This window comes from Pseudorca crassidens, chromosome 2, assembly GCF_039906515.1.
Source record: "Pseudorca crassidens isolate mPseCra1 chromosome 2, mPseCra1.hap1, whole genome shotgun sequence".
Classification (NCBI taxonomy): domain Eukaryota; kingdom Metazoa; phylum Chordata; class Mammalia; order Artiodactyla; family Delphinidae; genus Pseudorca; species Pseudorca crassidens.
Window position 1 is genome coordinate 44,399,567 of NC_090297.1, and position 24,316 is coordinate 44,423,882.

Here is a 24,316-nt window from a genome sequence, read left to right on the forward strand (position 1 = left end):
CAGAGCTGGGCAGGAGGAGATGGTTGTGGCCGTGGGAAGTGAGCTGAGAGAGGGAGTGAGGCAGGTGCCCAGCAGAGCCTCACGCCCCACTGGCATCCTGGCCTAGACCCTTGCCACTTCTCAGAGCCCCTCTGACAGGGGGCCGTCACTCGGGCTCTGAGCCAGCATGGTTCCTCCAACAAGACAGGTCCCACCACAGCCTGGCTGATAGGGAAGCTGCCTCTGAAACAGCCTGCTCCGTGAGCACGCCCACCACCCATGACAAGTCCATCCTCCTCGGCCTTTTCTTCAAGTGGACGTTTTCTCCCAGTACAGAGATTTGGAAGATGCTCGTCTGCAGCCCTCTGTGGCCCTCCTCCCACGAGGGGCAGGTTAAGGAAGCAGAGCTCACATCCTGGCTTGGCCCCTTACTAGCTGTGTGACCTCAGCCAGGTTACTTGACCTCTCGGAGCCTCTGTTTCCCTCATCTAAAATTGTGATGCTGCATCCTGACTTGCAGGGTAGTTGCTTATAAGATAACACAGCAGTGCCCGACGTAGTGATGCAAGTTCCTCTCAACTTTTCTTTTTCGCTCTCCCACCCCCAGGCTCTGTACCTAGTAGGTCCTCAGGAAGTTTTTGTTACAATTATTAAAGGGCATCAGGAGGCCTGGCCATTGTCATCCTGGGCCTCCTGGTTCTTCCTAACATGGTTTCTCTGTGTATAAAGAAGGGCTGTTCCTTGGAGAAAAAGGTCCAGGTGGAATCATGGCTGGGCAGCCAGCTGGGCTCAAAGGACAAGCTATTTCAGAAGTGGTGTCGCCACTAATCCCCCCGTGATCATAACCCTGAGTGGGGCAGAGTCAAGACTGGCCCACCTAGGCATACAGGCGGCGAGCTCCGGCCACCAGCACGCCCTGCCATCTCCACCCACGGACCCACAGGCAGCCAGGGTCCTCTAAGGGGGCCTCTCCTCCATTCTTGGGTGTGGGCCCGAGCCCAGGGAGAGCTGCATGGGGGAGGGGAGGGGAGTGGAGCTGGAAGGTGCCCAGCGGCCCATTTCTGGGTGAATGGTTAGCCTGTCCAAGGTCAAGCCCATGTGAGGCCAGGGTGTCTGGTGGGCACATCTTCCTCATTCTTTGGGGTTCTCCCATTCTACTGAAAAGTCTTCCATGAGCCCACATGGAATCTGAGGCCTGTTCTGGCCACAGCCTCATCACCCCGTGTTCCTGTCACTCAACGACCCTTCCCCACCAGACTAGCAGCTCACTGGAGGCAGGATAAGATCTACATGGTGAGCACCAAGGGGATGCTTAGGAAATGGATGCTGTATGAATGAACGATGAATGAATAAATGAAAGAACATGTGCAATCTTGAGGCCTGGGTCTCTTCTATCTATACAGAACTTACAGTCCAAGATACAAACCATCTTTACCATCCAGCATTCTGCATACACAGTAAAAACAACAATCATTGAAACAATGCTTTAAAAATCCTTCATTCATGCATAATGAACTGGAGCTTCAGGGGATCCCAAGTTCTCTCCAGCTGGCTGGTACCCCCACCTCCCTCCCTGCAGGTACAGGAACCACCTCTCTGTTCTCCTTCTCCCTTTCCAAAGACACAGGACCAAGGAGAACAGAGCCAGGGGCCAGGAGGCCTGCATTCCGGTCCCAGCGGTACTCCTGAGCTGCTATGTGGCCTTGAGCAAGGCACTCACCCTCTCTGGACCTTAGTGTCACCACCCGTTGGAGAAGAGGTGGGTCCCACTGCTCTCTGAGCCCTGTTCCTGCTCTAGTTCATCATCACAAGCCACACGTGGGAGACTGGAGCTGGAAGACAGTAAGGGCCGGCACTCAGCACCCAGCCAGATAGTGCTGGGGAAAGGTTCACAGTCTGCAAGGCTGGGGAGGGCACCAGCCTCCGTCCAGGGCCCCACCTCCTACCTGCTCCTCAGGGAACCCTGGAGACACGTGGCCCTCAGCATAGTGTGACAGCCGCCCCTGGGCCAGGCCCTCGTCTATCTACCACACCTTGAGGTTTACAAAGCCCTCTGCATGCATCTCCTTATTTAGTTCTTACAACACCCATGAGGCTCAGAAAAGGACAGGATGGGGCTTCCCTTGTGGCTCAGTGGTTAAGAATCCGCCTGCCAATGCAGGGGACACGGGTTCAAGCCCTGATCCGGAAAGATCCCACATGCCGCGGAGCGGCTGGGCCCGTGCGCCACAACTACTGAGCCCATGTGCCACAACTACTGAAGCCCACGTGCCTAGAACCTGTGCTCCGCAACAAGAGAATCCACTGCAATGAGAAGCCTGCACACCACAATGAAGGGTAGCCCCCGCTCAGCAACGAAGAAAGCCCACGCGCAGCAACGAAGACCCAACGCAGCCAAAAATTAATAAACTAATTGATAAAAAAAAAAAGAAAGAAAGGGACAGGATGGGCCCAGGCCACACAGCAAGTCAGTGACCATCCATCGGCCCAGTGTTCTGCCCTGACTCCACCCTCCTCCACACAGTAAGAAGGATGCAGGATCTGCAGTGCAAGTCCTGACCTTGCCCCCTGAGCAGCCCTGAGAAATGTGAGTGGTACCCTCTCAAGAACCTCTCCGAGCCTCCACGAAAATCCAACAGCATAAAAGCAGCCAAAGGTGTGAAAAGAGCACTGCACAGGGGGCCCCAGAGCCAGGGCTCCAGTCCTGGCCTCTCCACACACTGGCTCAGTGCTTGGGCAGGCCTGGGTTTCCCCATCTGTCAAACAGGGGATGAGAATCCCACCCTGCCCGCCCCCTGCAGGCCTGCTGTGCACTTGCCAAACCTACCCCTGTCCCACCTGTGCACGGCCCACCTGCCCTTCTGTGAGCATCACCTCAGCCAGGAAGGGTGGAGAGGCTGCCCCCTCTCTGCACACAGCTCAGTTTGACTCCCTGCCCCCAAAAGCCAGGCCTGGGCACAGAAGTGTGCTCAGGCAGACATGCAGATCCTCGGGCGCATGCACACAGCACGTGCAGATGGGCACACATGCACACAAGCACACTGCCCACTTGCACACTCAGATGTGCACCACATACCAAACACAGACACACACGCCATGCTGTGCACACACCGCAGCACGCGGGCCACACACTCACACATACACAGGTGGCTTCATATGATGTTCACACGCTACAGACAGATAGGCATAGATTTTCCTGCCTCTCCTGCGACAGCCAGATGGTGGGATTCTCCCAGAGGGCTACCATTTAATGCTCTAATTAATTTTTCAAAAGTTCTATGTACCCAGAGCCTGGGTTTGTTCCAAATGTCCCAGGCATGGCCCAGTTCGAAACCAAGGAAGGAAGCGGACCTTAGGGGGAAGGACTGTGGGGCCGGGGAGGGAGAGGGGCTCCCACTGCCCGGGAGAGCCTGCATCCTCACCTGGAGGTCTGATACCTAGCCTAGTAAGGGGGGTCCGGACTCAAGGGTCATCTGCCCAGATGTGGTCCTGATCCTGGTTCCAAGAGCACCCTATAACCCAGGAGAGGGAGAGACCCCTCGCAGCACCCCTGGCCGGGTTGTCTGGTCCTGCCTGCACACTTCGGTTCCTCAGACTTCACTGCAGAGGAAGGTGTTTACAGACACCAGGGTGGTCTCTGGGGCTCACGTCCAGATCCCAACTCACCCTTTACGAGCCCTACTGTGTGACTCCAAGGCACTGTCAGAGGAGACAATGCACAGAGCCAGCGCGGTCTGCCGGGTGAGACGGATGAGGCGGGAAGACGACGGGCCAGCCCAGGGGGACTTGCAATGCTCCCTGCCTTCCCACTTACATGCCTCCAGTGAGGGGAAGCTCACTCTGTCTCCAGGCAGCCTGCTCTGAACGGACCAGAGCCCATCCTCACCCAGGTCCCCTGGTGAACCCCCGCCGTTCTCTGGGTCACGGTTCCTGGTGGTCCAGGCTGGCAGGAACCATGCAGCAGTTGCCCTCCAGGCCTTTCCTCTGACTTTCCCCAGGGCATGTTCTTTGCTGCTGAGTGTTTGGGAAAACGCAGCAATAAATTTACTGCCTCACTTATGAGTAATTTGCTGTCAGGAGCTCTGCCTAAGCAGAGGGCTGAATTAACGAGGCTTAATTAACATGAACGTTGTGACAGATTTCAACCGAGTAGGGAAATCCCCCGTCCTCGAAGTCCAGGCCCTCGCCTGCCACTCCCCAGCTCACGCGGGAGATGAGAGGCCCGGGGAGAGCACTCAGAGCCGCTGATGGATGTGACCCGGGGCTGCCTCTTTCCCAGGATTAGGAGGGATTCGGGATCTGGGGGATGGAGGTTTGAAGATCAGCACAGGAAGCCGGGAGCCTTTGCAACACCAATTCCAAAGGAGTTTTCAGGCTAAGCCCTTCGTCCCTTCCTGGCTCAGTGACAAATGCATGGGCCTCGGAGCCTGAGAGACCAGGGTTCGGATCTGCCGCTCACATGCTGAGAGGCCTTGGGTGAGTCACCCTACCTCTCTGTGACTCACCATCCCCATCAGCAAAGGAACAAGACAAATCCCCCCTCACAGAGTTGTCAGAGGATTCCTGAGGTCATGCGTGGAGAGCCAAGGTGCTCCGAGATCTTCATTTCCTCCCCCCCCACCCCATCCTGAGCAAACATTATTGAGTGATTACCGTGCGCTGTGCTCATCGTCCATCTCGTTTAATCCTCCTCATAGTCCTCTGAGGAAGAAACTACCATAACCCCATTGTACAGATGAGAAAACCAAGGCACTCTGAGGGGAGCTAATTTGCCCAAGGTCACACAGTCAGGGGGGTCAGGGGACCACAGTCACCCATGACGCTCACTGAGAGCCCCTGGAAGGATCTCGAGAGCCACGGCAAGGGGTGAGGTCAGGCAGTGGGGGCCGTGCTGGGTGGGCACGGGGCCTGGCAGTAATGTTAGTGGAATCAATCTGTCAATGATGGAGGAAGGGGAGAAGCAGGCCCTTGGGCAGTAGGTGTCCCACCAGAGAGGTATCTGTTTTTCAACCACTAAGACTTTATTAAGTTGACCCCCGAGGGCCCAGCCTGTGTCAGGCTCTGGGGAAGAGAAAAATGCAGTGGAAGGTGCACCCACGGCTCTCAGGATTGGTCCCCCCCTTCTACTCCCCTCGGCTTTCCCCCAGGGCACCCAGCCCAGCCCTGGCATGGGCCGGGAACACCATAATTTATCATTAATGATTGCCATCATTAATATTAATGTGGAGGACACCTCTGACCAGAACCAACTTTAAGGAGTAGCAGGAAGGAGGCCCAGCTCCCACCTGCCCATCCCAACACCTTGGGCCCCTAGCCATCACCCTGCACACCTTAGATCACCCAACAGGACAGGCCATGTTAAAGTCCTGGGGCTCCCCCTGGAGCACAACCAGGGGAACAGGAGGGGCTCTGGGCCCCAGGTCCCCAGGGCTCACCTGAGGGACACCCAGTTGGAGTCCTGGTGTCAAGGATGTGTCTGGGAACAGTGTAGGGAGGAGGGAGTGGACAGTGTGTGGTGCAGGGTCAGATCTACCTCCAGCGTATAACCCTCCTCAGCCCTGCCAAGCCCCACACACCCCCCAAGTCCTGCCCCAGGAGGCCTTCCCCTCCCCCCAGCTCACCCCCCAACTTCCTGACTCAGTCACTAGCCCCACGACCTTGGGGAAGCTTCTCATTACCTCTGCCTCATTTCTCTCCTCTGCATGATGAAGGATAAAAACAGTACCTATTTTATCAGGCTGACCTGAGGGTCGAGTGAGGTACAACCTGGCACTGAGCGGCAGCTCAATAAACGATGGCTATGATTACCGACCCCCCCCCCCCAGGTTAGTGGAGACCAGCCCTGACAGGTGCCACTGAGGAGCCAGGTGGGCTCGGGGGTTCTCTGGTCTCTATGGGGCAGCTCCAAGGCAGCAGGATTAGCCAGGGGGCTCTGTACAGCCCCTGTGACAGGCCTGGGACCCACAGGGCCTCTCAGAAAGAACTCTGTTTTTGGAAATAAAAAGAACTACCTTATAAAGAAGTGAGGTCTCCGTCCCAGGAGGTGTGCAAGCAAGAGATCCATCCATTCATTCAACAAGCATTCACTGGGCCCCTCCACTGTGCTGGGCCCTGTTTTGGCCAACGGGAGTTGGGAAAGAGAGCATGAGACACAACCCTGCCTGGAGAAACCCACGATCTAAAAAAGCAAGAGCTACTGAAGTTGCCAAACTGACCCCCGGGCCAGGGCTGCCCACCCCTGTACACGTGTCAGAGCCTGGAGAAAAAGCAAGAGGCCCTTCGGCATGAAGGGGGCTTTGGGGAACACCCGGGGCGGCTCAGCGAATGCGCTCTGGCCCTGCAGACATGAGGTCAGGCCCCACCTGCTCCGAGCCCCTCCGTGGCCCTGTGATCCCGACGGTCTCCTGGTGCCTATGCTCTCCTTGCCCTGGTCCACCTTGACCACAGCTCAGCATCAGCCTCCAGAGCCCCCATCCACCCCGAAACCCGGTCAGGGGGGTAGGAGGTGTCCTTGGAGGAGAGACGGGTGGCTGTCTGCCTGGACAGGGGCAAGGGCACGGCCAGTCCCAGGCAGGTGGCAGGCTCACCCCTTGCCCACTTTCCTGCCCCCCCCAGCATCTACAACCCTGCCAACCACGGTTCCCGGGGAGCAGGCTCCCAGGAGGCCCAGGAGGCAGCCCACCAGCTGCTGCCCCCTCCCCGTACAAACACTAGCCACAAAGCACCCCCCCCGCTCTGCCCGCCTGCGGTGACAGCCTCTTGGCACCAGCTCTCCCCTTCCCTCCATCTGTCAGGAATCGGTGCAGACAGGCTGTGAGAACCACAAGAGGAAGGAGCGATGCTGCTTGGACCCCACCCCTCCCCCCTACCTCCCCAGCGCTCTCCCCCGCACCCCACGTCCTCTCTCTCCCCACTCCTCTCTGTGTCCTCCTTTCCCTTGCATCTGTCTCCTACTGATGAAGACATTGACAAAGTTGGGAGTAGGGCGGGGAAGAGGACCAGCCAGCCAGTGACCCCCACTTATGGGTAATCACCACACACCGCGGCCACAGCCCGGCCACCCACCCATCAGGCTTCATCCTTTACGTTCTCCCAAACCATTAAGGAGTCGAAATCCCGTGCGACTGTGGGCTCAGTGTCCCCATCTGTACAACTGGTACAGCAAATCCTGCTGAGCCCACCTCCCAAGGGATACTAGGAGCCCAGAGGCAATACACGGAAAGGGCTCTGTAAACCACAGAACCTTGTACAAGGCAAACGGTCTGTGTCCCCAGCTTCTTCCTATCTGATGTGGGAATAAAGGTCCTAGTGCCGCCCGCCTCCTGGGAGTAGCGAGGCCAGAATGGGACGTGAACAGACAGAAAAATGCCTTGAAGAATATAAAGGGCGGCAGGAACGCAAAGGCAGGGCTGTCGAGGTAATGATCCTCACTGTACTGATGTGAGGTGAGAAGGGCAGAGCTGGGGAAACTGAGGCCCAGAGGGAGCTGTCACACAGCTAGCTGTGTCAGAGGCAGGGTCAGAACAAAGGCCAGGCCTCCTGGCCATGTCCACACCAGCACCCCAACAGGGGTGCTCAGCCCTGGCTCCTCCAGACCTTCCAAGGGGGTCTATGTCTCTTTGAATTCTCCCAAAACGTGGGGAAGAAATCAGCTTTTTCCTTTCTTTAGAGTGAGCCCTGCCCAACTGGCAGCAGAACCCACAGGTAACGGGGGAAGACCTGTTGCAGAGCCGGGGGAGCAGCGACGGGGGTGGGCAGGGTGCAGGCCGGCAGGCCAAGTGCCCCATTGGACATGAGACTTTTCATTTTAAAACGGGGGCGGTACCAAGCCGGGCACCCTGCGTGGGAGCAGGCGCTTGGTAATGCCAAAGTGCAGGCAAACATGGGGGTGGGTCTTTGCACCGAACAGAGAGCATAACCCCTTTCCCCCTTCATCCCGGCGAAGCTTGGCCCAAGGCCCCACAGGCCCCAGCGGGGAGGAAGTTCTGGTCTAGCTGCCGTTTCAGGGTCCTGTGAAGCCACCTCTGCCCCCAACTGCAGCACAGATGTGCCCAAGGAAAAGGGGAAGGAGACATGGGTCCTCCACCCCTTTCACTGCCAAGGAAGCTTGAGGTTCAGAGAAGCCAACTGCCCAAGGTCACATATTGAGTTGGGCGGCCAAGGCCTGCTTTTCCATCTGCAGATCCTCCCCAGGTCCCAGCAGGGCACTGGCACAGAGGAGGCCTGCAGTGGATGCTGGAGCTCAGACTCGAAGGCTCCAGTCCACACAAGGCACTTCTCGGGGGCTCACAGAAACACCATGTGCGAGCGGGCACGTGGCACAGGAGGTGCAGCGCGAGGAGCAGAAACACAGCCTGGGGTGGGGGGGGGCGCTGGGCGTGTGAAAAGCCAAAGAGCCCCACCCACTCTCCTCCCTTCCCTGCTTCTCCGCAGGCCCTAGCCAGGTCCCCCTGCCCCATCTCCTGAGGCCCGTGGTCTGGTGTGAACCACAGACTCTTAATTGGACCATCCTGACGCAGAGTGGCAAGGATGGAGATGGAAGGAAACACAGGGACGGGGGAGCCCAGAGGAGGCCCTGACTCAGCTGGGGTGTGAAGGCTCCCTGGAAATGGAGACTCTTAAAGCAAAGTGGGGTTGAACAAACAGAGGAAGGGCGTTCCAGGCAGAGGGACCCACATGTGAGAGTGTGATGATGCCCCTGTGACATCAAACACATGTGGGGTGTGGCTGGAGCACAGAGCCATGGGGTTTGGGGGGACAAGTGGATGGTGAGGTCTGCAGCAGGAGAGATACCAGGTATGTGTTTGGGCATTGAAGGGCCCTGAATGTTAGCAAGTAGACTATCCTGTGAGTGGGGGACGTCCCTGTAGGACGCTGAGCAAGGGCAGGAGAAAGCGCCACGTGTTTGAGAGCCTCGGCGGCAGAGCGGAGAGTGGACAGGAGAGAGGGAACAGAGGCGAGGTTGGTGCTGCTACCATGGTCCGGGGAGGCTGAAGTGGGCTGGGGAAAGGGCCTGGACCGGCAAGCAGGAGGGGAGGATCAGGCCTTGGTGGCCGTTAGAGGTAAGGGAGACGGGGGCTGTGATGACTCCCAGGTTCCTCACCAAGGCCAGGACAGTGTCCATGCTGTGGACTGGTCGCAGGGCAGAAGAGGTCCGTGCACAGCCCCCAGTGCCCGTGTGCCCAGCCACAGGTCGTCGCGGGGTCTGGGCACTACCACCTTGCTGACCCGGAGATAAGCTGTCTGCAGAGGTGTCACCTTTACTGCTGGACATGGCACATCTGTCTTCAGCCCCCCACTTCCTTGCGAGGTAGGTCATGGTTACAGAAAGCAGCCAATGTTTATAGAGCCCAGACTGTGCAGCCCACCAGGCTCCAAGAAGCAGTGGCCAGAGAGGAGATAGGCCTTACCCAAGGCCACACAGCATGTCAGCTATCACAGGCCAGGAAGGGACACTGAGCAGGCTTGGAGTGAAGGCAGGGGGCAGTGTTTGTGAGTAGAGGTCCCAGAAACAGAGCTGGGACCTGGGTAGGGCAGAAGCGTCACAGGAGACAGATTTGAGATTGAAAGGAAGACAGATTTTGTAACAGGAAGGGCTATCCAGGGACAGAAAAAGCTATCAGGTTGCTCAGTGAGCTCCCTGTCCCTGGAGGTATGCAAGCAGACAATTGCCCCCTCCTCATCTCCAGCCCCTGGGGCTGCTGAGGGGATTCCGGCATTGGGATGGGGGTTGGGAGCCTGCTTTGGCCAAATGAAGATGCTGCTCCAGTCCCGAGAGCCACAGCTCACTCATTCAGTCACTCAACACACATTCACCAAGGCTTGCTCTGTGCCAGGCCAGAGACATTGGGCACCAGGGGCAGGTGGAGCAGAACAAGAGAAACCTCATCTCTCAATCTTCCCCACCCCCATCCAGGGGGGTGAGGCCAAAGCTGGGCAGGGGGCAGAGGATGGAGGCCCTGGCTGCCCACACTCCATGCCACAGGTCTAAGGGGCTCGGCTCCCTTATCTTTCTGGGCACATTTGGGGCATGGGGCCAAGGGCTGGGCAGGATCAGACACAATGCAACCTCCTCCTGCACCCCACCCCTCCTGGAGGTCCCCAAGGCTCTGGGCTCATTTCCTAATGAGGTCCCTGTAAGGACTCTTCCTAATTAAATTAGGACAGTAAGTTATGGCCTGGGGCTGCAGGGGAAGAAGCAGGGACAAAGGTGACTTCTGGGGGTGCTCCCTGGCCCCTCCCAGCCCACCCAGCAGTGCAGCAGCCTGGCATGGGAGGGGATTCCTAAAGGACAGATGGGAGATGGAGGTTCAGAAAAAGAGGTCAAAATAAGTGGAGCAAATCTTGAATTGAGCACCGATCACGTCCACACACTATTCTTGGTGCTTTTCCTAAACAAACTCATATCATCGTCCAACCACCTAGAGGGTTAGGTGTTGGTGGCTCCATTTTAGAGAGGAGACAAGTGCTCAGAGAGGTGAAGTAACTTGCCTAGGGTCCCACAGCTAGGAAGCAGTGAAGTATGGACTCGATCCCAGGCAGCCTAGTTAGAGGCCCTGCTGTTATCTGAGCCACAGTGGAGTTGCTCATGGATGAGGCAATGCGGAAGCAGTCAGACGTAGGGGACCTGGGGGGCTTCCCACCCCCGGGTCTATGGCTCCCACCTGGTCGCACAGCAAGCAGAGGTTTGGAGTCAGACCTAGACAGGGGTCAGGGAATCTGAATTTCAAACGGTGTCCAAAGTGACTCACTCTCCTGATCCAATCCTCACAGGTGGGAAAACTGAGGCCCAGGGAGGAGCAGAGACTTGCCCAAGTCCCTCAGCAAGTCAGCGACAAGGTGAGGCTACCTGGCTCCTGGTGTGGTGAGGGTGAGGGCCTGGGGGGGACTCGGATCAACAGCGACAAGGGCTCAGGCCTCTGCTTCCAGGGGGAGAACTCAGGGCAGCATTTGCAAGTGTGGGAGAGGCCAAAGGCCAGGGAGAGGGAGGGCGAGGGGTCTGGGAGAAGGGGTGGCAGAGAGAACAGGGGCTCCAGCCACATGGCTGGCAGACCTCTGTGTCCTGGTATGGCCCAGTTCCCGGTGTAGGAAGAACCGACTGCCTCTGTGAGATCCAGCGAGGCTTCAGGTACTGTACCCAGACCAGGAATTGCTCATTACCCGCGTGCACAGAGCAGGAGTCTGGGGTTCAGATTCGAGGGACTTGTCCCAGGCCTCCAACTAGGACGTGGAAGGACTGCAGTGGAAACCCCAGTCCAGCTGACACTGGGAGGCCATGCGTGTGCCTTGTCCATGCACCTCCAAGAAGCAGGCAGCTGTGCAGATGGGGGATGAAAAGAGGAGGAGACACGAGAGCATTACATATGCAGCATATTTAAAGCCTGGGGCTACGGGTATTAAAGAATTGGCCTGGTCAGACTCAGCAAAAAAATAAACAGGCGGAAACCCCCGAGCAGATATAGGTGCTGCTAATTAACAGTTGGCTCCAGCTTTGCACATACGGTTTATGCCACATCCCCTGCGCGAGGGGTTGGATTTCACAGCCCTTGCTCCCTGCTCTGGGCCTTCTGGGCCTCAGGGAACGGGGGCAGCTCCTTGGACCGCCACATCTGGGTCCTGGCCATGGCGGAGCTCCTGTGAACTCCGTGGTTCTCAGGGGAAAACAAAAGAATCCCAGGGAATTGGGGCTGAGAGGGGCCTGGAGATGCCCCGCTCCCAATGAGCAGAGACCCAAGGGGGCAGAGACCTGCTGATGGCCATTAGGTAAGGTAGGAGGAGCAGGGGTGGAGCTGAGGTGGGCCTGGTCTCCAGGCCATGGCGTTTATATCAACCTCAGCCCTCTGCGTGGGGCGTGGGTGGGTGCAGACAGTGGGCTATAGGCTGAGGCTTGGAGGGGAGAGGCTGCCATGGCAGGGGGCAGGCTGGGAACAGAGACTGCTGGCACCTCTCCAGCTACAAATAATTCCCCGCCACAAACAGCCCAGTGGGGGGCTTTGGCTTTGCCTTGGCTGGGCGGCCTTGGCCAGCATGGGAGGAAGAGCGTCACCTTGTCCCTGCAGCCTCTGTGCGTCCAGAACAGTCACCTCCCTCCTGGTGCACACCTGCTCTCTGAGCACGCACACGCCATGCACACGCACGTGTGCGGCTCTGAGAGTGATGGGGGCAGCAGATGGCAGCTCGGGGTCCAGGAAGTGGAGAGGGAGGGAGGGCGGGAAGAGCACTGGCACGAATATCCCTGGATTCACGCCACCAGGAAAGCCCACCCTTGGCCTCCAGCTATTCGTACCAGCAGCTTAACCTGGGTCAACAGGCCCTTCCTGCCTCTCTCAGCTGCCAACTCTCTGATGTTGAACTGGACCCACCGGTGAACCAAGGTCCCCTCTTAGATAACTAACTATGCCAGGCCCGGATGGTTAACCAGCTCTCCTTGGTTCTTTCTGTGTAACCAGCTCCCCTAGGCCACCCAGGAAGCAGCCACCCTGGGGCCCCCGGTGCAGATGGCAGCGGATGAGATGATTCCTACAGTCCCTCCCGGCCCAAGAAACTGCTGTTCTCCCGGGCAGCCAAGTCCTCCCAACTGGCCAGCTGACCTACATCTCTCCTGCTGCTATTTCAGCAACTGCCCTCTTGTTATGTCCTTGGAGGAGGAGAAGGAAAGCTGTTGACGGTCACTTCCACTTGGTGGGGATCACGGGCTCGGGAAGGGGAAAGGGGATGCTCGTTTCAGGGCCAGGTCTGGGCAGAACACTTTACATCAGCCTGCACACCTCTGAGAGGTGGGCTCATCATCCCCATTTCAGAGACCAAGGATCTAAAGCTCAGAACATAAGACCCATACCAGGAACCCTGGCTAGTGGGTCACAGGGCTGGTGGCCTGACTCCATTTTTCTCCATCACTCCACTGCGTCCAATGCAGGCACGGGCACAGGAAGAAGACAAAAGGGAAAGTGGCCCAAGGAACCTGGGTCTTAGGGCTGAGTTCTGGAAGTGGACCCTAAAAAGTCCAGCTACCCTCCATCTGCCTGCCTGGAATCTACTCACAAAGCCAGGTACACTCCCACCAACCCTCACCAGACATTAAGGAGCTCGAGGGCCACAGGTCCCCCTCCCCCAGGCCAGGACTGGTCCTGAGCCCAGATCCAGGGAGAAGAAATCTGCTCAGAGTGCTGGTTACAGTGCAGGTGGAGCAAGGACCAAGGGGTAAAGGGGAGATGAAGTTCAGAGAGGGAGAGCGCCTCACGCAGGGTCACACAGCAAGTTAGGGGCAAGGGCAGAACAACTTGTATAAAGCTGTGGAGGAGACAGATTCTACAAATATCTTGAGAAAAATGAAGACCAGTTATACTCCCTTCTGCTTTCTTTGGTGGGGGTGGGGAGTCCCTGGGGCCAGAACACAGTTGTCCCTTCTCTTTGCTTTGTTTTGTGAGGCCTGGATCTGGCTACTTGGTCTGCCCCACAGGGCCAGGGTGAGGTGGCCCTGTGCTCAAGGAAGAGGGAGGTCCTGCTGGCCGCCAGCCTGGCTGGGAAGGGCTGTGCGGAGTCAGGGGGTTGTGAGATAGGAAAACATCTCCTTGAGGGAGAGCGACAAGGTGAGGATGAAAACGCACATGCTCAGCCATGCCTTTCCTAGGACTTCCTCTCAAGGGAAGAACCAGACAAATGCACAAAGGTGTAGTACTGGTATTCACCCCAGCACTGTGCAGAACAGGAAAAAAATATATATATATAACCAACTAAACACATGTCTATCAATAGGAGACTGTGTCATTAAATTAGGGAAGATTCACGCAGTAGACTACTATCTAGCCCTTTAAAACGATAATACGTACCTACTGTTACTGACACTGAAAGATGTGCATGATGTGGGGAGAAAACAATGACATAACACAAGCTCGTTTTGCAAAAACACCCAAAAACCAAAAAAAAAGAAAACCCAGAAACACACATGTTCATGCACACCAGCTCGCATGCAGAGAATGCAAGAACACCTCTGGGAGGACAGGCAGCTCCCACCGTGGTATAACCAAGGGGGACTCCTACCTTCCTCTTTTCCCTTTTCTGAATTGTCTGTGTGTTTTCTTTTTTTAAATTACAAGTATGAAATTACCTTTATATAATCAGAAAAACTTACTTCCGTTGGAAAAACAAAGGAAATCAATTGAAGTGAGTTTCAGCTTCAGCACTACCAGTAACAGGCTGTGTGGCCCCAGGGGAGCCCCATGCCCTTGCTGAGCCTCACTTTCCTCATCAGGAAAATGGGGACGATAATGAACTCCTGCACCACCTTCCTCCCAGAGCAGCTGTGAGGCACAAACTGGAAGAGGCCATACTGTGGTTCGAATAGGCTGAGAGGGCCGGAAACTGAAATAGTCTCCAGAGCGGCTGGGGTAAAGTCCCTTGTGGCATCTCAAAGCCAGTGACCAAGGGAGGGCGGTGGTCACGTTCACCATTCCCGTGTGACCGTTCCCAGACTGGCAGACCTCAGAGAGGCTTTGGGCTGCCATATCCAAGGGGCAGGTGCGTGGAGGCTGTGAGGGGTCATAGGAACTGTGTAGACCTAGGAGCCCCATGGCCCTGCCTCTCTGGGTAACTCTCCTAGTCACTAGAGGGTGTTCCAAGGGGCCTGATAAAAATCTGGTTCCTCGCCCGCAAAGCAGCCGGCTTGTGGGCACCTGGCCTGGGCCCTGCCAGGGTCAGGGAGGTCAAACCAGGTGCAGGGGGATGGGGGAGCTCACAGGCAGGGCCCGCTCCTGAGCCACTGCAGCCGAGGGGCTATTCCTACGGCCTGTGACATACACTGGCTTGTAAGAGGAGCCATGGCGAGCACAACTGATGATCAAAGCTGCCACCTGGGGCCGCGCTCATGCCTGGGGGCACCCAGGGGCCAGAGCTGCTCAGGAGGGAGCCGGTACACCCACTGGCAGGGGCTGGCAAGGACGGATGCCTGGGGTACCTAGAAAGGAAGGGCGGTCGCAGCACACCCCAGGCCACTCCCACTGTAGCTGTGACTGGGATGTGTGAACGTGTATCTCTTCCTTTCACCTGTGTCACAATGCAGCCAGACAGGCATGGCCCAGTCCTGCCGCTGACCCGCTGACCTGCCTGGGGCAAGTGACTTCACCTCTCAGAGCCTCGGCTCTTTCTCTGTGAAGTGCAGTGATGATGCGTCCAGGCACCAGCTGAGGGAGGTATTGCATGAGAAAGCCCCCAGCAGTGAGCATGCTCGTGAACTCTTACTATAGTTAACAATATTATTTTAGATGAGTTCCCAGCGATCTGGGGGTGGGCAGCAGGCCCCAGCCAGGGGCAGTATGCACCTGCGGTCCCCGTGGGGAAGTCCCAAGCCCTTTCTGTGTGCAGGAGCCAGTGCCCGCCTGCAGCCTGAGAACGCCTTGTTCCCTGGTCCAGCAGGAAAAGGAGAGGGGGGGGCGGGGTGGCAGCAGGTGGGAGTTGGGAGCGTACTGTTCTGACTCAGTCCCAACCCAGGAACTGAGGACACCCTAGTTCTGAGAATGGGTCCCTGCTGACACCAGGAGCTGATGTCCAGCCACCAGGGCCTCGGTTTCACCTTCTGAAGCCTGGAGCTGGGAAGCTCCCAAGTTTACAGTGTGAGCACTGAGAGGCCTGCATGCCCAGGTCCTGTGTGACTGTGGATGTCACTGGTGCCCTCAGGGCTTCAGGTGACCCAGCTCACAAGAGGGGGCCTGACTATGGTCCCTAAAGGATGCTCAGCTCCCTTCTCCAGCTTCAAGGACCCCCCAGGGCCTTCTCAGAGGCCCCTGGGTCCCCTACATCTGACCGATATATGCTTCTCACCCTCAAAAGTCGGGACATTTCCTCAGTCCATTCATTCATGCACACACCATCCCTCAAATGCCTCGGCTCTGGGCCAGGCCCTGTGGTCCCCCACCACAGACTCTCCCAGCAACCACGAGCTCCTATGATGGGCTATTACAAGGGTGCACAAAGCCATGGGCATCCAGACATAGGAGAGGTTAGATCACACCAGGAAGACAGGGAAGGCTTCATGGACGTGGTAATGAGCTGGGTTTTGAAGGATGGGTAGAAGCCAGGGAAGGACAATCCAAGCAGAAGAAAAGCATGTATGTATGAGACCTAGAGTCAGCGAATTGCATGGGGGTCAGAGAACCGAAGTCCACATTTTGGATGACTTGGGCTCTTGGCCTTTTCTGAGGAAGGACGGCAATATTGGAAATGACACCCCTTGAAGTCATCTGCATCAGCGACATATCACTGGGTCCTCAGTTTCCCTATCTGTACAATGGAAACAGTACTCACCACCCCACAGGCAATGGCCAAGGAAGGCCCTTGGAAACTGTGGAGGGTCACACCCATGGGGGGGTGCTGGACAAGGGGGGCCTTATGTTGGGGCCCCATGTGGTCTCCAGAAAAGACAGTCCCTCCTAGACAGAAACCTGTAGTGCAGGAAGGCATCACTGGACACTGCAGCCCCTCACCCTCTTCTTCCATGCCCTCTGAGCCCCAGGCCCTCTGACCCCAACTGGGTAGACAAAGCTCAGAGAGGAAGACGCTGAGGAAGAGTCCGGGCTCCAGAGTGGACAGGCCTGGGCCAAATCCTGGCTCTAGCACTCAGACATCATGACACTGGCCAAGTCACTTCTCTTTGAGCCTCAGTTTCATCATCTTTAAAATGGGAATAATAAGAAAACAGCCCTCACAGGGTTGTGAGTAGTAATATTAATGAATGCAGATTGTCCAACATCGTGCCAGGCATGGGGGTGAGTAGTCAGTATCTGTTAGTAGTAATTCCCTCAAGGGAGCTATTTATTTTGGAATCCCTCGTGCTCAGCACAAGGATAGCAGAGCAGACAATGTGGAGAAGACAGATCTGAGACCGAGGGGAGAACAGGGACATGTTGTGGGTGCTCAGGGACTAGGGAGCAAGAGGACAAGAGGTCAGGGAAGGCCACCTGGGGGAGGTGGCATCTCCACCAGGCCTTCAAAGACTGGGTGATCTGGGCATGCGGGCATTTGCAGAGCAGGTGTTACAGTGCTGCTGAGATCCAGGGCCCCGAGGCCTGACTGCCCAGCCCCCAGTGCAGGGCCCCACACCCTCTTCTAGGCCCAGGACTGGCTTCATGGGGATGGCACTGGCCTGGGGGTCTGACCACAGACCCTGGGCCAGGAGACTTGCACTTGGTAACAGCCCTGAAGGGTGGCACAAATAAGCCTATACCCTCCTGCTCCATCAGCCCTATGGGTCCTCTCGCTCCTCACCCTCTCCCTGGGGCAACTCTCTGGTTCCACCTGCTGTTGCTACTTCCCTAAGGAGGGAGAACTGTCAAGTCAGCTGCCTGCAGACAACCGAGAGGACTAAGCCAACCAGCCCTGAGGCCTATTGCACTCGGAACCCCCAGCAGGCCTGAGAAAGCCCAGGGGGTTCCCAGAGGGGAACTCCGTCCCAGGAGAGCCCCCAGGAAGGCCCATGGGAGAGTCTTCAGCAAACACTCCCAAGGCCTGCTGGGGCCAGCCACGGAGACACAGACCTGGCCCTAGGGAAGGGAGAAGCTTAGGCCCTGTGGGGCAGAGCCATGGGGGCTGTAGGGCTTCCTCCCCTTCCCAGGCACAGACAGGTCTGGAAACCAGCCTTGGGACAAGCATACGGCCTGAGGGAAGTCTTCCTCGGGGGCCCCGGCCACTCATTCACTGAGACCAACCAGGCCTGTTTGATTCATTTCTTCCCTCAGGCCCTCCTTGGGTACCTTCCTCCACTCCCAGGTCCATCTCAGGGCCGAATGGCCTTGGGACCACCTCCACTGTGGCTGGGGAACCCTCTGGCTGAGGCACGCCTCAGCTGCGCGAGCCTTTGGATCTCGGGCTAAGCAAATGCGGGCAGGAGAACCAGGGGGGTCCTGGCAGACAGGTATCTAGAGACCTCAGTGAGACTCCTCCTCCAGGAACAGACAGACCCACTCCATTCATTGAACACCTACTGCTTACCAGGCACATTATCTCACTTAATCCTCATCACTGGGAGGGAGAAACTATTATCACCTCCAAGGCCATTCAGCCAGAGGTCACAGTTGGGATAGAAAACCAGGAGTATCTGATTCAAGGCCACATTGAGTTATTCCAACACACATCTCTAAGTCCCCCCTTTCGACTCCTGTATCTCAGCCCTGGGGAAAGAGGGGAGCAGGGAGGGCTTTCTGGAGGAGGTGATACCTGTACTGATGATTCTAAGATGACAAAAAGAAGGTAGCCAGGTGAGGGAGCAGAAAGTGTTCCACACAGATGGAATAGCACGTGCAAAGGCCTAGCAGTAAGAAGCAGTAGAAAGGCCAGAATGTGACAGAAGTTTGGTGTCACAGGTTCATAGGAAGAGCAGGAAGGGGCTGGAGGGCAGTGGGGCAGCGGAAGCTGGTCACAGAGGGCCAGATGCAGAGGAGTCTAAGCCGACCCTATCCTATGGGTACATGGGAGCTTCGGGAGGACTCCGAATGGTGGAGCTGGTGGGTCAGATGAGGAAACCGAGGTTCCGAGAGAGCAGCACGATCTGTCAGATGACTCTATCCAATAAAGGACATGAAGCTGGGCCTCGTGTCAGGGGTGTGAGAATGGGCTAGGCCAGGCGGCACACTGAAGACCAGATGCGGGCTTGCAGCCCCAGCTGGGAGCTGTGGCCGAGCTTTAATTATTTACAAGGCTACTTCCCAGCAGGCCTCAGCACTCCTACAGCCTGGCCTTGCCAGCTAATGAACTCTCGGCCACGGGAGACCTTGCTGCGGCCACTCTTTATTAAAACTGGAACGGAGCGGTGATGGGGGCTGGGAGAACAGGGCAGCCTAAAGAAGCCTAAACAGGTAGAGGAAACTGAGCATACGACCGGTCCACCTGTCTAAGCAGTCCATCCACACGGAGAAGCGCAGAGCTCTTCCCAGAGCTGGAAGTGGAGTGCGGGGGTTGATGTCCCCTCAAGATGGGGAAACAGAGGCCTGGGAGGACTTGCCTGAGGTCGTCAGCTAGTGCTTGATGCAGCACAAGTTCCATTAGTTGGGTGCCTGCATTCACACCCCAGCAGTTTCAGTTTCACTTAAAAATCATACACCCTTGGGCTTCCCTGGTGGCGCAGTGGTTGAGAGTCCACCTGCCGATGCAGGGGACGTGGGTTCGCGCCCCGGTCCGGGAGGATCCCACATGCTGCCGAGAGGCTGGGCCCGTGAGCCATGGCCGCTGGGCCTGCGCGTCCGGAGCCTGTGCTCCGCAACGGGAGAGGCCACAGCGGTGAGAGGCCCGCGTACCGCAAAAAAAAAAAAAAAAAATCATACACCCTTGTTACTTAACCCCTCTGTGCCTTTGTAAAATGAGGAAGATGCGGGTACTTCCAAGAGTCACCCCATTTTATAGACTCGAGGTGCACGAGGTGATACATGTAGAATCTCAGCACAACTCGTCCACAGCAAGTGCTCAGTAAGCGTTCATTGTTGCTGCTGTTGCTACTCTGGGGGTAAAGGGCTGGCTGGAGACCAGAACCCATGTCTCTGCTCCCAGACACTAAGCAGCAACAGGAAACTGAGGCCAAGGCGCCAGCTGGCCTACGTGACCCAGGTGCAGCCAGGAACCCCACCCCTTCCCCTGGCCGGGCCGCCCCTGGGCTTCCAGCCCCTTCCTCCACTTTGAAGGCCCTTTGAGCTGGGAACTGAAACCCCATGAGCCTTTCCCTTCCCCATCCCCGTCAGATCTGTGTCTCCAAAAGGCCGAGTCCCATCTGCTGCGGGTAAGCTTCCGCACTTAGAAGGTCTTCCTTTGAGTTCCAGCTCCAACCCTGAGGAGCTGTGTGAATTTGGCGGAGTCACTTCACCTGTCTGAACCCCAGTTCTTCCTCTATAATGCGGAGACTGCATCACCTATTTTTAAATGGTAAGCTCTGAGGGAATGGCATTAGTTACCATCTTTCAAGGCCTGCCTTAGCTGTCTCTTCCTCCAGAAAGCCTTCCTTGGTTTCCCCCACATACAAGCTCCCTCCCTCCAACCTCCATCAGCTCTCGGAATTCACGGTCTGCATTCTGACCCCTTTGGGAGCCTGAACGCATTTTGCCCCACACAGACTTCACTTACAAATGGCAATCCCCATTTTGCAGGCCGAGAGGTACAGAGATGGAGTGATTCAGGCCCTCTCACAGGGTGGAATGGTTGGAGTGGTCAAATATAAGGCAGGGAGGATGGTTCCAAGAAATGCAGCTCGGGCAGGTGGCCCGGAATGGAGGGAACTCCCCAGATAGGGAAGGAAGGGGTGACAAAAGACCATTTTCCAACACCACGCCTCATACAGCCACCCAAAGCTCCCACCCCTTTCTTCAAGATTTCTCTTTGTGGCCCCTAGGGGTCCCCTTCTAAAGACCTTGGTGGTGTGGACACTCATCCACTCCCTTCTCTTCACCAGCCCCAGGTGAAGACTTTCTATGGGTATAACCGATGGTAGAGGAACAGCTACCCCTCATTTGGTAGATGAAGAGACAAGCCCAGAGAAGCCCAGAAAAGCCCAGAAAAGCCCAGTGTGGGGGACGGATACTTGACACCAACAGCAAAGCCCTCAACGTCGGTTGCTTTTGTTCACTAACCCTCTGCCTGTGACTCCACCCCATCCATCTCAGAATGAAAGCAGGAGCCCAGAGTGGCCGTCAGATTGGCCCTGGTCCCATCTGGGGTCGCCCAGCCACCCGCTACTTCACTCCTCCATCTTGCCCAGAGCCTCGATGGAGATGAAAAGCACCCGGATCACCCTCCTGGGTCCTTCTGCACCACACTCCCACCAGAGCAGACAGTGCCCCTGAGCTAGGAGGCAGGTGGACACCCTGACCAAGTTCTGTCACTCTCAGCTGTGTGACCTTAGGCAAATCACTCAACTTCTCTGAGCCAGAGTCCTTATCTACAAAGGGGGATGACAAGAAACACGTCTGCTCTTCACGGCCACCCCCAACAAAACTGTTGTTATACAGAGCCAGGGAGATAAGGTAAAACCAGCCCAGAAATGCACAGTTTCTACTTCCTCGCCTCATCCTCAGCACTCCCCCTGTAAGGAAACCACAGAAGAACAACTCCGGGCGAGGAGACTCACTATCACATTTTACCCTGGCTCAGGCATTTTCAGAATTTCAATATCATTGGGAAATGGTTAGGGTCATAATTAGACTAAGAACTCTGGAGTCAGACGCTTAAATTTAAGCTCCTACTTAGCAGCTCAACAGCTGTGGAATAACTAACTTGATCTCTCAGTGCCTTGGGGCTTTTTTGTTTTGTGTTTTTTGGTTTGTTTTGGTGTATAAAATAGGACTGCTCTGAAGGTTACAGGAGTTTATATAAGATAAGCACTTACCACAGTGGTTGGCACACAGCTAACAGTCGGCACATGTTAGTCGCATCACTTTCAATTACATTTCTAGAACTGGTCTTCAAAACCAGGGCAGGAATCATTAGCCCAAGTGGTCAGGAGAGGAAACTGAGACAGGAGGGAAAGATGCGCCCATGTCACACAGCCAAATCTGGGTTGGTCTGAGAATGAACCTGGGGGCTGACTAGCAAACCCCGAAAAAAACCACTATAACTCAACAGACAATGCCTGTCCAGGTGGTCTCTCTACCCCTCTTGCCACTGCGTGGTGCTGTGGGCCTGTCCACCTATTGCCCTCCTCCCACAGAACCCGCACTCCCTGGCCTGCGGGGTGGGCCTGTTCTCCAAAGTGTCCCGGTGCCTGGCATACAGCAGGTGCTCAGTAACGATGAATGAATGACTGCCCGCGTCTGTGTTTATATTATAGAGTCCTGTTTATCTGTTCCTGGAACTATACTCCTTCCACTGTGGCAACTGCTTGCTAACTCCCCTCAGGTCCCACAGAAACCACATGCACCTCACGAAACAACTTCCAAAGCAGTCGTGCCCAGGTGTACAGACACCACACTCAGCAAAGGCGGCCGGCCACCTGCATGTGACCATGGGTTCACGCGCGGCCTTGGGATCCTCACCCCCCCCTTCCAGGAAACAAACTCATCCCTCTGGCCCCCTCCTTCCTGCTCTGCCCCATGACTCATGCCTCAGTCTGGCTGGCAGGAGAGCGCAGTCGGCCAACCAGGGTGGCACAAGAAAGGTCTTCACCATGACTAGGCAGAAAGGCAGCGAGCGCCAGCGCCCCGCCTGCACCTACTACCCAGGGGAGGAGCGGGGGTGTGGCCAAGGCGGGGCCAGGGCAGGGCCCCAACGCCAAGGGCGCCAGAAAACTGCACACCCAGCCGTTCCACGATTGGCCTGCTCCGGCCACAGGGACCTATGGGGTGGTCCTCGCACAGCCAATCAGGGGCCCCGGGGAGCCCATTCATTCACAAAACCCAGCAGGAAAAGGAGTGAGGCTAGGCCCAGAGTTGCCTGGAACTTTGAGACAAGAGCGCGTTCCGTGGGGCCTAGGCAAGAGTCCCGGAGGGCCTGATCGCAGAAAGCTAGACGCTTGCAGGGACCGTCGCGTCGCCGCCCCACAGTTCCGGCCCAGCAACCCGGGCGTGGCGTGCCCTCCTCCCGGGCCGTGCTGCGCCGGGCTTCGCCCCCGGCTCCATCAGGACCTGCCGGCCCAGAACCCGCTGGGTCCCTAAGTGCCTGGAGGGAAAGGGCTCCCGGGAGGGTTCCCGGCTGCAGGCTCCGGCAGTGAAGGTCCAGGCAGGTGGCCCGGTGGCGGCTGCAGCCACGTGGACGCTGAGCAAGGAGTCCCCCACCTTTCCCTCCCTCCCCGGCCCGCCACTCACGGCAGTCATCCTCGTCGCTGTTGTCCGAGCAGTCGTCGTCCTCGTCGCATCTCCACACAGAGGGGATGCAGCGCTCGTTCCGGCACCGGAACTGGTCCTCTTCGCACTCCTTGACCGACCCTGCGCGGGGGAGAGGGGGCGTGAGCCGGATCCCCGGAACAAGCGATCCCGGCCGCGGGGAGGTGTCTACTGAGTGAAGGAGAGGGCCCGATGCTGAAGCCAACGACCTGGAGGCCTCTGGCACCCTCGATCAGGAAGGAGGGCAGGATGGTAAGGGTTCCTGGGATGACGGGCTGCTCTGTGGCAGGCACACACAGTCGGTGTACCACCACTTAGGTATGCCCCCCATTCAGAACACTCACCCGCACACACGGCCCTTAGTGAGAGACGCACGCAGACACAGCCCACAGGGAGCCCCTCAACACGCCGCGACACGCGCACTGGGCGCTGCGGGCACATCCGCCTCGCACGCAGCCCCTCTTTCTCTGCCACACGCAGGGGTCGCCGGAAACGCATTGTCAGGCGGGGTAGTCTCCGGGCTCCGCTCATCGCCGCCGCGGAGCGCGCGTGTCAAATTAACGCCAACGGCGAGAATCACACAGCCCTCCCGAAAGCATCAGTGATCACCCCCAGCAAAGTTCCCGGCCCGCCCGGCCCCCACGGCGCCCATCCCCCAAGAGCAGGTGCCGGAGGGCAGAGCCCACCACACAGGGAGCCGCGGGGGCGGGGGTCTAGGGCAAATTAAGGGAGAGCTGGGTCCCGAGGAGCATATCCCGCCCGGGCGCCTCCCTGCCAGGCCCGGGCTCGGAGGCCTCGGCGCAACCCGCCCCCCGGCCGCCGGGCCGTGCTTTGTTGGCCGCTCCGGCGGCGCAAAGACGGGCCGGGGACCGGCCGCACGCACCTTGGCCGCCGCGCAGTGGATCCGCCGCCGCCTCGAGATGCTGGAGCTGCAGCAGCAGCAGCAGCAGCGCCAGCGGCCGGAGCGCGCCCCGTTCGGGGCGGCCCATGGCGGGCCCCGGGCTCCGGCCGCCGCTCCCCGCGCACCCCGTGCCGCCGCCGCGCCTCAGCCCTCCGAGTCCTTGCCGCGGCGCCGGGGCTGCCGCTGCCCCCGCCGCCGCCGCCACCGCTGCCGCCCGCCCCGGCTCCTCGGCTGCATTTCAAGCAGGTTCCGTGACGCTCGGCGGCGGGGCGGGCTCAGGCTGGGCGCGCGGCCCCAGGCCTGGGCTGCCTCAGCCTGCGCGCGCGCCCCCCCCCCGCCCCCTGCTGTCGCCTCCGCCCCACGCTCCTCCCGCTGCCGCCTCCTTTCCCTCCTCCCTCATGCCCTTGGTCCACTTCTCCCTAGGTCCGTGCTCGGTGACCCTGCTCAAGGCCCGCCGCGTGCTGGGCGTTGCAGACGTTGGGATGAGCCAGGCGAGGCCCCTACCCCCAGAGGTGGCAGACAGCCCAAGGGAAGTAGCACAGGCTGCCTGGAGGAGGTGACATGCTGATAGGTGGCTGAGGGAGGCCTAGGAGTGAACCTGGACGGGAGGGGAGATGATGTTCCCGGGTGCACAGGCCTGGGCATG

General features: G+C 57.8%; 1 protein-coding gene across 19 annotated transcripts in view; it reads right to left on the reverse strand.

Annotated features, from left to right (window-relative positions):
* The window catches only part of LRP8 (LDL receptor related protein 8), a 77,694-nt gene extending 53,884 nt beyond the window's left edge, over positions 1-23,810 (reverse strand). For 18 of the 19 annotated variants that reach the window (XM_067726203.1, XM_067726202.1, XM_067726201.1 and 15 more), the window contains exons 1-2: positions 23,653-23,810; positions 22,752-22,871 (exon numbers count right to left, since the gene is read on the reverse strand). In XM_067726203.1, the coding sequence (XP_067582304.1) occupies positions 22,752-22,871; positions 23,653-23,758 (226 nt within the window). In that variant the 5' untranslated portion in view covers positions 23,759-23,810. The remainder of the gene's footprint in view (positions 1-22,751; positions 22,872-23,652) is intronic. The other variant, XM_067726204.1, reaches the window with a different exon arrangement.
* Positions 23,811-24,316: the final 506 nt, after the last annotated feature.